The 12,500-nt window shown below is 44.7% G+C and overlaps 1 protein-coding gene across 1 annotated transcript in view; it reads right to left on the bottom strand.

Moving 5' to 3' along the window:
• Window positions 1-11,187: 11,187 nt before the first annotated feature.
• Window positions 11,188-12,500, bottom strand: part of mus81 (MUS81 structure-specific endonuclease subunit) — a 22,164-nt gene continuing 20,851 nt past the window's right edge. The window contains exons 15-16 of the mRNA XM_084156159.1: window positions 11,554-11,637; window positions 11,188-11,448 (exon numbers count right to left, since the gene is read on the bottom strand). Of these exons, the coding sequence (XP_084012285.1) occupies window positions 11,382-11,448; window positions 11,554-11,637 (151 nt within the window). The 3' untranslated portion in view covers window positions 11,188-11,381. The remainder of the gene's footprint in view (window positions 11,449-11,553; window positions 11,638-12,500) is intronic.

Genomic DNA, 12,500 nt, shown 5'->3' with positions numbered 1-12,500 from the left:
TGATAAAAAAAATTAATCATACAATAATAGCCTATGGGCATTATTATTATTATTAGTGTCAAAGGAAGCCAGTTTGGATTTGGCTTCACACCAATCACATCAAGCCAAAAGTCATTAACAGAAAAAAACTTTAAATTGTTGCATCTCGTGTTGTCCTCCGATGACTAGCTAGCTAGCTAATATTGGCCCTTTCCCAAATTAGCCATGGACAGAAATAGGGATTTGGACTTGTGGTTTTACTTAATTCTCCGTACTGGCCAATGATTATAACGACGATTCTGATCCAAATCATAAATTCATATATTGTGCCTCTGGCCTGAGAGGATGTAAGTTCAATATGTAGCTAGATGTAGCAGGCTAATGTTAACTAGCTGGCTAATCGTTGCCCATGAACAGAAGTCAGGCTAGCTAGCGAGTATTTTAGCCAGGTTGCCTAGGACAACAAAAACTGTGTGTACTGTATGACATCATAGACCGTTCCCGGCAACATGAAAGAGAAGAGGATGGGCTTGGTGTTTCTCTACAAGTAGAGTCAGTCAACATGTTATTCCTACTTACACACACACAGAAATCAGAACCATGGACAGCCACATCATATTTAGCTTACGTTGGACTAAGTCGTTTTTTGGGTATCTTTTAGTTGTCCCTGTATTAGACTAAGCGTAGGTGATTTGATGATGTTGAAATGTCGAAGCTGAAATGGTGCTGGAATAGTGGAGGCAGCTCCTGTTTTCTTTGCGACTTGAGGTAACTAAATCAATAGTTGTTTAGTGGTCCGTGTGATGAGGTGTGAATGACGGAGTCAGGTAAAACACCGAAATCCAGAGTTTATTCAGTGTACATGAATAAAGCCCAGCAAGCGTCAAAACGAAACTAGCACAAGGGAAAAATCCACCTTGGCTAGATACAAGGAAAGAGTAGCTCAACCGAGCTACTCACTCTCACAATCACTCACAAAGGACAAGGGGGCAGAGGGAACACTTATACACAGACTAATGAGGGAATGAGTACCAGGTGTGTGTAATTGACAAGACAAGACAAATGGAGTGATGATAAATGGAGCGGTAGTGGCTAGTAAGCCGGTGACGACGAACGCCGAAACCTGCCGGAGCAAGAAGGAGGGGCAGCCTCAGCCTCGGCTGAATTCGTGACAGTCCGAAACAGTCGGAAACATTAAAGGGGAATGGAAACACTTTAGCAAGTAAATCCAAGCAAAGAGATGTATTCAATCCACTAACACTAAAACATGTGCATTTAACATAAAAACATCTCTATATTTAGCATTTTGATCGTCGACAAGATTTATTTGAGCTATGGTCAGCGCCATTTTAAACTGCCATAGTAATGACTGACGACAGTTCATCACTGGCAGGAATCAGAAAATTGTCTGTGGTATTGAGTTTTTTGTTACTGCTACGAGAACGAACTCTTTGATCTGGGGCAACGATCGGCTCAAACATGAACGGCTTCAGTAGGTTTATTGGCTCCCTAAATAACATTATTTCATTCTCTGTAATAAACTAATTCTCAGACTCGGAGCTACTCGGTAAATTCGGCCATTTTTGGGGAGTTCCAAAATTGTCTCTCCTGCCAGTGACGCAACAATGCTAATATGGTGATTTACAGTTTCAGTCAGCAGGCGTTCTAAATCCTAGTGTTTCCAGTCCCCTTTAACTTGCTTGACCTTGACTGTAGGTCGTGTAACTGTTTGTTACATGCAATATGTTTTGTGGACTTCACCGGTCAGATGTTGATCTCCGGTTTTGTGATGAAACAAAAGCTGTGGTTGAATTTATTCTGCCACTGTGTCTTCTTATTGTCTCTGGCCTTTAGGCCTATATACAGTGGGGGGGAAAAGTATTTAGTCAGCCACCAATTGTGCAAGTTCTCCCACTTAAAAAGATGAGAGATGCCTGTAATTTTCATCATAGGTACACGTCAACTATGACAGAAAAAATGAGAAAAAAACATCCAGAAAATCACATTGTAGGATTTTTTATGAATTTATTTGCAAATTATGGTGGAAAATAAGTATTTGGTCAATAACAAAAGTTTCTCAATACTTTGTTATATACCCTTTGTTGGCAATGACACAGGTCAAACGTTTTCTGTAAGTCTTCACAAGGTTTTCACACACTGTTGCTGGTATTTTGGCCCATTCCTCCATGCAGATCTCCTCTAGAGCAGTGATGTTTTGGGGCTGTCGCTGGGCAACACGGACTTTCAACTCCCTCCAAAGATTTTCTATGGGGTTGAGATCTGGAGACTGGCTAGGCCACTCCAGGACCTTGAAATGCTTCTTACGAAGCCACTCCTTCGTTGCCCGGGCAGTGTGTTTGGGATCATTGTCATGCTGAAAAGACCCAGCCATGTTTCATCTTCAATGCCCTTGCTGATGGAAGGAGGTTTTCACTCAAAATCTCACGATACATGGCCCCATTCATTCTTTCCTTTACACGGATCAGTCGTCCTGGTGCCTTTGCAGAAAAACAGCCCCAAAGCATGATGTTTCCACCCCCATGCTTCACAGTAGGTATGGTGTTCTTTGGATGCAACTCAGCATTCTTTGTCCTCCAAACACGACGAGTTGAGTTTTTACCAAAAAGTTATATTTTGGTTTCATCTGACCATATGACATTCTCCCAATCCTCTTCTGGATCATCCAAATGCACTCTAGCAAACTTCAGACGGGCCTGGACATGTACTGGCTTAAGCAGGGGGACACGTCTGGCACTGCAGGATTTGAATCCCTGGCGGCGTAGTGTGTTACTGATGGTAGGCTTTGTTACTTTGGTCTCAGCTCTCTGCAGGTCATTCACTAGGTCCCCCCGTGTGGTTCTGGGATTTTTGCTCACCGTTCTTGTGATCATTTTGACCCCACGGGGTGAGATCTTGCGTGGAGCCCCAGATCGAGGGAGATTATCAGTGGTCTTGTATGTCTTCCATTTCCTAATAATTGCTCCCACAGTTGATTTCTTCAAACCAAGCTGCTTACCTATTGCAGATTCAGTCTTCCCAGACTGGTGCAGGTCTACAATTTTGTTTCTGGTGTCCTTTGACAGCTCTTTGGTCTTGGCCATAGTGGAGTTTGGAGTGTGACTGTTTGAGGTTGTGGACAGGTGTCTTTTATACTGATAACAAGTTCAAACAGGTGCCATTAATACAGGTAACGAGTGGAGGACAGAGGAGCCTCTTAAATAAGAAGTTACAGGTCTGTGAGAGCCAGAAATCTTGCTTGTTTGTAGGTGACCAAATACTTATTTTCCACCATAATTTGCAAATAAATTCATAAAAAATCTTACAATGTGATTTTCTGGATTTTTTTCCCTCAATTTGTCTGTCATAGTTGACGTGTACCTATGATGAAAATTACAGGCCTCTCTCATCTTTTTAAGTGGGAGAACTTGCACAATTGGTGGCTGACTAAATACTTTTTTCCCCCCACTGTATCACGGTCACAAGACATATGAACTAACAGGTTATAGAGCAAACAACGCAATTATCACAACACATAGGTTGTAATATGGCTTTTTGGGGGGGCTTTTCCCAGTGATTTTCACGCACCGCTACTGGTAGAGAGGTCCGGATATGAAAGGGATGTAGGGATAACAAGATGCGCTCGGAGACTGACAGAGAAAAATAAAGAGAGAGAGTAGATGAGGACAGAGAGTGAGATAGTGAGATGGAGGGAGAGAGAGATAGTGAGGACAGATAGCGAGATAGTGAGGACAGATAGCGAGATAGTGAGGACAGATAGCAAGATAGTGAGAGAGAGAGAGATAGTGAGAGCGATGGAGAGGTAGGTAGATGAGGGAGGGAGCAGCGGTCGGACTGCATTGCAGCCTGCCCGACCGAACAAATTCTTATTTACAATGACGGCCTACCCCGGACGACGATGAGCCAATTGCGCGCCGCCCTATGGGACTCCCAGTCACGGACAGATTGTGATACAGCCTGGAATCGAACCAGGGTCTGCAGTGACGCTTCTAGCACTGAGATACAGTGCCTTATACCACTGCGCCACTCGGGAGCCCCAAGGTGGAGAAGGAATAATGGTCTGGGGCTGTTTTTCATGGTTCGGGCTAGGCCTCTTAGTTCCAGTGAAGGGGAATCTTAATGCTACAGCATAGAATGCCATTCTAGATGATTCTATGCTTCCAACTTTGTGGCAACAGTTTGGGGAAGGCCCTTTCCTGTTTCTGTATGACAATGCCCCAGTGCACAAAGCGAGGTCCATACAGCTATGGTTTGTCGAGATCGATGTGGAAGAACTTGACCGGCCTGCACAGAGCCCTGACCTCAACCCCATCGAACACCTTTGGGATGAATTTGAACACCGACTGCGAACCAGGCCTAAATCGCCCAACATCAGTGCCCAACCTCACTAATGCTCGTGGCTGAATGGAAGCAAGTCCCCGCTGCAATGTTCCAACATCTAGTGGAAAGCCTTCCCAGAAGAGTGGAGGCTGTTATAGCAGCAATGGGGGGGACCAACTCCACATGAATGCCCATGATTTTGGAATGAGATGTTCGACGAGCAGGTGTCCACATACCTTTGGTCATGTAGTGTATTATATGCCCATGGGAAGCAGTTATGGTGCCTGTAAGACTATTTAGACTTAGCCTACTTAAAACAATTTGTTTCGTTTAGTTTCAAATTTTTCACCCTTTTTAGTTAATTTAAATCTTGCTTATTGACAACATTTGTCATGTCCATGCTCAGCCATAATGTAATTTATAGGGTGAGTAAAATAGGGCACCTTGTTTTTTAATGCACTTTTTCTGCACCATGGTAATGTTTTGGCCCCATCTGGATGTGCTATAGGCTACATTAGCTTTCCCTTTGACAAAACACATCTTGTGGAAAATGTAAAAAAAAAAATGCTAGTAGGCTACAGTCCTACTATGTTAAGGACTATAGGCCTACCATCCCTATAAATTGGCAATTCATTTCTAGGCTTAAATGTGTTGAGTAGGCCTGGGCATGCGTCTTTAGTCACGTTTCATCATCTACAGTAAAACTTGCATCATCACCCATGACAACAAGGCCACGGGAAGCAACGCTCTCTCTGTCCTTTGAGTGTCAAGGGAAGAAAATATGTCAACTCTATTAAAACGAAGGATAAAACTAAAAGGCGCATCTGATCTATTGATGGACCTTAAAGACGATTAGGCTAAGCCCGCGTGCCCAAAGATGACCCACTCCCGCTGTAGCCTGTACACACATCCAGTCAGTCACACGCCAGTGTCCCCCCCCCCTACCTCCTCTCGCCCTGCTCCGTCTTCTTCTAGGGACTCCTCTCCTGTCTCCGGTGGTACTGGCACCTCCGTCTGCATTTTTTTCTCTTTCGTCTTCCCCCCTGACACGTGCCCTCCCGCTAACGGTACCAGGGATGCGGACCCACCCCAGGAGTGGCGGCCCTGTCCGGAGGCTGGGACCACCTCCTCGGCACGGCGGGAGTCACCCCATCCGTCGCCGGTCGAGATCCGGTTACACTGTAGTGATGACAGTAGAGCCTGCGGCAAATGCGCATAATCCACGCCGATTGAACGTCGCCTCTGTCGGAATCAGAGGAGTTCATTCACCCGGTTCCTCTCGGTTCTTCTTCACTCCTTCCATGGTTTGATTAATTCACCTTTCCCATGCAAACATAGCATAGATTAGACAAAGCCCAGGTTTCTTCCGTTAACGATTAGATTAACGTCCGTTCGTTAGTCCTCTGCGATTCAGTGCCTTGAAGCTTCTAGGCTTCGTTCTAGGCGCAGGTGGGGCGGTGTGTGCAGAAGCTCGAGATGACTAATGCTTCGTTCATGTGCTAGTCGGAATTAGAAAACTCTGAAATGTCAAATTTGCTAACTGGTGTAGATTTACACGTGCCGCGTTCAACCGGTTAGCAAGTCGAAAATGTCAGTTTCCTAGTCCCGACTAGAACACGAACGCGGCATGAGCCAAAGGGTTACGGTTTCGTTCAGAGTGAGCACGAGGGGCAGGCACGAGAGCGCTGATGTGAAAGATGGATGGGTAGGAGGAGGATGTTTTCCAAAGGCAGACCGCGATCTCGGTTAATCCTACTAGTAAAAGGTAAGCCAGGATCAACCGATTCCTTTTCTATGGTAAACTGTTTATTCTCAGGATAGAAAATAACGGTAAAACCGTCTCTGGTGGTTATTTTCTTTCTATTTGTCTCATTTGAACTGGAAGGTTTGACCCTACACATCCTTCTGTATGCCCACTGACGTCACCCACCACCTGAGCATATAGGCTACATACATTAGTGATGCGCAGGTCAGCTGTTTGTTCACCTGGTCACCAGCAATTGCAAATAACCCATTCACAATCGCCCAACTATATGTCATTAAGTGAAGATTTGAGGCCAGCACTCAACCCTAACCTGCAAATAGCCTACCAAAATAATGAGCCAACCTGTGCATCACTAATATACATCAACAAAATATACAGTAGGCTAGATCTATAGACAATATACACTGAGCATACCAAACATTAAGAACACCTTGCTAATATTTAGTTCCTGATGGGCCGCCCCCAGGTGGTGAAGGTAGGAAACAACACCTCCACTTCGCTGATTTTCAACACTGGGGCCCCACAAGGGTGCGTGCTCAGCCCCCTCCTGTACTCCCTGTTCACCCATAACTGCGTGGCCAAGCACGCCTCCAACTCAATCAAGTTTGCAGACGACACAACAGTAGTAGGCTTGATGACCTGTTGGTTAAGGGCTGTAAGTAAGCATTTCACTGTAATGTCTGCACCTGTTGTATTCGGCGCATGTGACCAATAAAATTTGATTTGATTTGATTACCAACAATGACGAGACAGCCTACAGGGAGGAGGTGAGGGCTCTGGGAGTGTGGTGCCAGGAAAATAACCTCTCACTCAACGTCAACAAAACAAAGGAGATGATCGTGAACTTCAGGAAACAGCAGAGGGTGCACCCCCCCCCCCCCACCCTCCCCTCCCCCCTCCCCACCCTCCCCTCCCCCCTCCCCCTATGCACATCGAGAAGGTGGAAAGCTTCAAGTTCCTTGGTGTACACGTCACTGACAAACTGAAATGGTCCACCCACGCAGACAGTGTGGTGAAGAAGGCGCAACAGAGCCTCTTCAACCTCAGGAGGCTAAAGAAAATTGTCTTGGCACCTAAAACCCTCACAAACTTTTACAGATGCACAATTGAGAGCATCCTGTTGGGCTGTATCACCGCCTGGTATGGCAACTGCACCGCCCGCAACTGCAGGGTTCTCCAGAGGGTGGTGCGGTCTGCCCAACACATCACCGGGGGGAAACTTCCTGCCCTCCAGGACACCTACAGCACCCGATGTCACAGGAAGGCCAAAAAGATCATCAAGGACATCAACCACCCGAGCGACTGCCTGTTCACCCCGCTATCATCCAGAAGGCGAGGTCAGTACAGGTGCATCAAAGCTGTGACCGAGAGACTGAAAAACAGCTTCTATCTCAAGGCCATCAGACTGTTAAACAGTCATCACTAGCACATTAGAGGCTGCTGTTGCCTATTGAAATCACTGGCCACATTAAGAAATGGAACACTAGCCACATTAATAATGTTTACTTATCTGCATTACTCATCTCATATGTATATACTGTATTCTATAATATTCTACTGTATCTTAGTCCATGCCTCTCTGATATCGCTCGTCCATATATGTATATATTCTTAATTCATTCCTTACTTAGATTTGTGTGTATTGGGTTATACAGTGAGGGAAAAAAGTATTTGATCCCCTGCTGATTTTGTACGTTTGCCCACTGACAAAGAAATGATCAGTCTATAATTTTAATGGTAGGTATATTTGAACAGTGAGAGAGAGAATAACAACAAAATAATCCAGAAAAACGCATGTCAAAAATGTTATAAATTGATTTGCATTTTAATGAGGGAAATAAGTATTTGACCCCCTCTCAATCAGAAAGATTTCTGGCTCCCAGGTGTCTTTTATACAGGTAACGAGCTGAGATTAGGAGCACACTCTTAAAGGGAGCGCTCCTAATCGCAGCTTGTTACCTGTATAAAAGACACCTGTCCACAAAAGCAATCAATCAATCAGATTCCAAACTCTCCACCATGGCCAAGACCAAAGAGCTCTCCAAGGATGTCAGGGACAAGATTGTAGACCTACACAAGGCTGGAATGGGCTACAAGACCATCGCCAAGCAGCTTGGTGAGAAGGTGACAACAGTTGGTGCGATTATTCGCAAATGGAAGAAACACAAAATAACTGTCAATCTCCCTCGGCCTGGGGCTCCATGCAAGATCTCACCTCGTGGAGATGCAATGATCATGAGAACGGTGAGGAATCAGCCCAGAACTACACGGGAGGATCTTGTCAATGATCTCAAGGCAGCTGGGACCATAGTCACCAAGAAAACAATTAGTAACACACTACGCCGTGAAGGACTGAAATCCTGCAGCGCCCGCCAGGTCGCCCTGCTCAAGAAAGCACATATACAGGGCCGTCTGAAGTTTGCCAATGAACATCTGAATGATTCAGAGGAGAACTGGGTGACAGTGTTGTGGTCAGATGAGACCAAAATTGAGCTCTTTGGAGGAATGCTGCCTATGACCCCAAGAACACCATCCCCACCGTCAAACATGGAGGTGGAAACATTATGCTTTGGGGGGGTTTTTCTGCTAAGGGGACAGGACAACTTCACCGCATCAAAGGGACGATGGACAGGGCCATGTACCGTCAAATCTTGGGTGAGAACCTCCTTCCCTCAGCCAGGGCATTGAAAATGGGTCGTGGATGGGTATTCCAGCATGACAATGAACCAAAACACACGGCCAAGGCAACAAAGGAGTGGCTCAAGAAGAAGCACATTAAGGTCCTGGAGTGGCCTAGCCAGTCTCCAGACCTTAATCCCATAGAAAATCTGTGGAGGGAGCTGAAGGTTCGAGTTGCCAAACGTCAGCCTCGAAACCTTAATGATTTCGAGAAGATCTACAAAGAGGAGTGGAACAAAATCCCTCCTGAGATGTGTGCAAACCTGGTGGCCAACTACAAGAAACGTCTGACCTCTGTGATTGCCAACAAGGGTTTTGCCACCAAGTACTAAGTCATGTTTTACAGAGGGGTCAAATACTTATTTCCCTCATTAAAATGCAAATCAATTTATAACATCTTTGACATGCGTTTTTCTGGATTTTGTTGTTGTTATTCTGTCTCTCACTGTTCAAATAAACCTACCATTAAAATTATAGACTGATTTAATGTCTTTGTCAGTGGGCAAACGTACAAAATCAGCAGGGGATCAAATACTTTTTTCCATCACTGTATGTGAAATTGTTAGATATTACTGCACTGTTGGAGCTAGAAGCACAAGCATTTCGCTACACCTGCAATAACATCTGCTAAACACGTGTATGTGACCAATAAAACTTGATTTGATTTGATTACACACAAACATACACATTTCCCTCACAGTCCTTTGGGTGGTGGACCATTCTAGATGCACACTGGAAACTGTTGAGCGAGAAAAACCCAGCAGTGTTGCAGTTCTTGACACAAACCGGTGCGCCTGGCACCTACTATGTAGCTTAGTGGGTAAGAGCGTTGTGCCAGTAACCGAAAGGTCGCTGGTTCTAATCCCCGAGCCGACTAGGTGAAAAATCTGTCGATGTGCCCTTGAGCAAGGCACTTAACCCTAATTGCTCCTGTAAGTCGCTCTGGATAAGAGCGTCTGCTAAATGACTAAAATGTAAATGTAAAATGTACTATCATACCCCATTCAAAGGCACTTAAATATTTTGTCTTGCCCATTCATTTACATTACATTTACGTCATTTAGCAGACGCTCTTATCCAGAGCGACTTACAAATTGGTGCATTCACCTTATAGCCAGTGGGATAACCACTTTACAATATGTTTTATTTTAACAATGTTTTTTCTTTTTTATGTTTTTTCTTTTTATATATATATATATATATATATATATATATATATATATATATATAATTATTTTTTTTCTTGGGGGGGGGGGGGGGTGGGGGGGGGGGTAGAAGGATTACTTTATCCTATCCCAGGTATTCCTTAAAGAGGTGGGGTTTCAAATGTCTCCGGAAGGTGGTGAGTGACTTCGCTGTCCTGGCGTCGTGAGGGAGCTTGTTCCACCATTGGGGTGCCAGAGCAGCGAACAGTTTTGACTGGGCTGAGCGGGAACTATGCTTCCGCAGAGGTAGGGGAGCCAGCAGGCCAGAGGTGGATGAACGCAATGCCCTCGTTTGGGTGTAGGGACTGATCAGAGCCTGAAGGTACGGCGATGCCGTTCCCCCTCACAGCTCCGTAGGCAAGCACCATGGTCTTGTAGCAGATGCGAGCTTCAACTGGAAGCCAATGGAGTGTGCGGAGGAGCAGGGTGACGTGAGAGAACTTGGGAAGGTTGAACACCAGACGGGCTGCGGCATTCTGGATGAGTTGTAGGGGTTTAATGGCACAGGCAGGGAGCCCAGCCAACTGTGAGTTGCAGTAATCCAGACGGGAGATGACAAGTGCCTGGATTAGGACCTGTGCCGCTTCCTGTGTAAGGCAGGGTCGTACTCTCTGAATGTTGTAGAGCATGAACCTACAGGATCGGGTCACCGCTTTGATGTTAGCGGAGAACGACAGGGTGTTGTCCAGGGTCACGCCAAGGCTCTTCGCACTCTGGGAGGAGGACACAACGGAGTTGTCAACCGTGATGGCGAGATCATGGAACAGGCAGTCCTTCCCCGGGAGGAAGAGCAGCTCCGTCTTGCCAAGGTTCAGCTTGAGGTGGTGATCCGTCATCCATACTGATATGTCTGCCAGACATGCAGAGATGCGATTCGCCACCTGGTTATCAGAAGGTGCCATTCACCCTCTGAATGGCACACATACACAATCCATGTCTCAAGGCTTAAAAATCCTTCTTTAACCTGTCTCCTTCACTTCATCTACACTGATTGAAGAGGATTTAACAGGTGACATCTATAAGGGATCATAGCTTTCACCTGGATTCACCTGGTCAGTCTGTCATGTAGAGAGCAGGTGTTCTTAATGTTTTGTATACTCAGTGTATTACGGCTGTTTTAACCAGAAAAGGTTTTAAATTTGATAAACTGGAACATCTTTATTCTCTGAGTGTGATGGGTAGCCAATAAATCCATTTATAAACAGTGACAATAAGAAAGAATATTCTCCAAACTATACCCTACACTTTATTCATTCTTCAACATAATTTCTGGAACTCTTTCAAACAATACTTCACTAGACAATTGTAGAAAATCACAACAATAGCAGCGTTTACATACAGGTCTACTGGGAATGACATAAAACAAAGTATTTTAAACACTACGTTGTAGAGGTGTATGTGTGTGTAATCCTAATCTATGACAGTGCTCCTTTCGTACAGTAGAGCTGGTAGACTGTGCGACTCAAAGCTGGACCCAAGTTCCTGAAAGCAAACAGAGCCAACAATTAAGCGGTAAATGAATCAATACCTGCAGTTATTTTAGTTATTTTCATAATATCTCTCTCTCTCTCTCTCTCTCTCTCTCACCTTTTCAGTTTTCCATATCGGATAGAGGAGAGTAGTTTCTCTCTTTCCGTGTCGCTGGGGCACTGCTCATACGCTTTCAACAGACTGGAGGGATGAGATGAGAGAGATAAAAGACTGGTATCTCTAGTCAACAAGATCACAAGTAGCCAGCCCTATCACCTATGTCAATGGAGAAACCACTCAGATGTAATGTAAATAATCATTCTATGTAAATAATCATTCTATGTAAATAATCATTCAATCACGTGAAAGTCAACGACGGAGTAAAGCTATTTTTTTTAAGGTAGTTTCTTCTTGAAAAGACAAACGCTTATAGAAAGAAACCACCTAAAAAAAAATAGCTTTACTCCGTCGTTGACTTTCACGTGATTGAATGATTATTTACATAGAATGATTATTTACATAGAATGATTATTTACATAGAATGATTATTTACATAGAATGATTATTTACATAGAATGATTATTTACATAGAATGATTATTTACATAGAATGATTATTTACATTCCATCTGAGTCTGTCGCAAATGTCCCCCTATTCCTTCTGTAGTCCCCTGTAGCTCAGCATGGCGCTTGCAACGCCAGGGTTGTGGGTTCGTTTCCCACGGGGGGGGGGGGGGGCAGTAAGAAAAATATATGCACTCACTAACTGTAAGTGGCTCTGGATAAGAGCGTCTGCTAAATGACAACTGTAAACATGTATAGTTCACTACTTTTGACCAGGGTGTAGGGAATAATGTGTCCTGTGACTCTTTACTGCATGACTGGAAGGGAAACTATGGTTCAATGAATCATGTTTTAGCCTGAGAGACTACTTCCTCAGCTTTAAGGTGGCCACCAAATGGAACCCTATTCCCCATAGGGGGTCCTGGTCTAAAGTAGTGCACTTTATAGGGTGGGCACCAAATGGAACCCTATTCCCCATAGGGGGTCCTGGTCTAAAGTAGT

This window comes from Coregonus lavaretus, assembly GCF_964263955.1.
Source record: "Coregonus lavaretus genome assembly, chromosome: 39".
NCBI lineage: Eukaryota > Metazoa > Chordata > Actinopteri > Salmoniformes > Salmonidae > Coregonus > Coregonus lavaretus.
The sequence above is the reverse complement of the archived record's forward strand: the minus strand, read 5'-3'. Positions and strand labels throughout refer to the sequence as shown.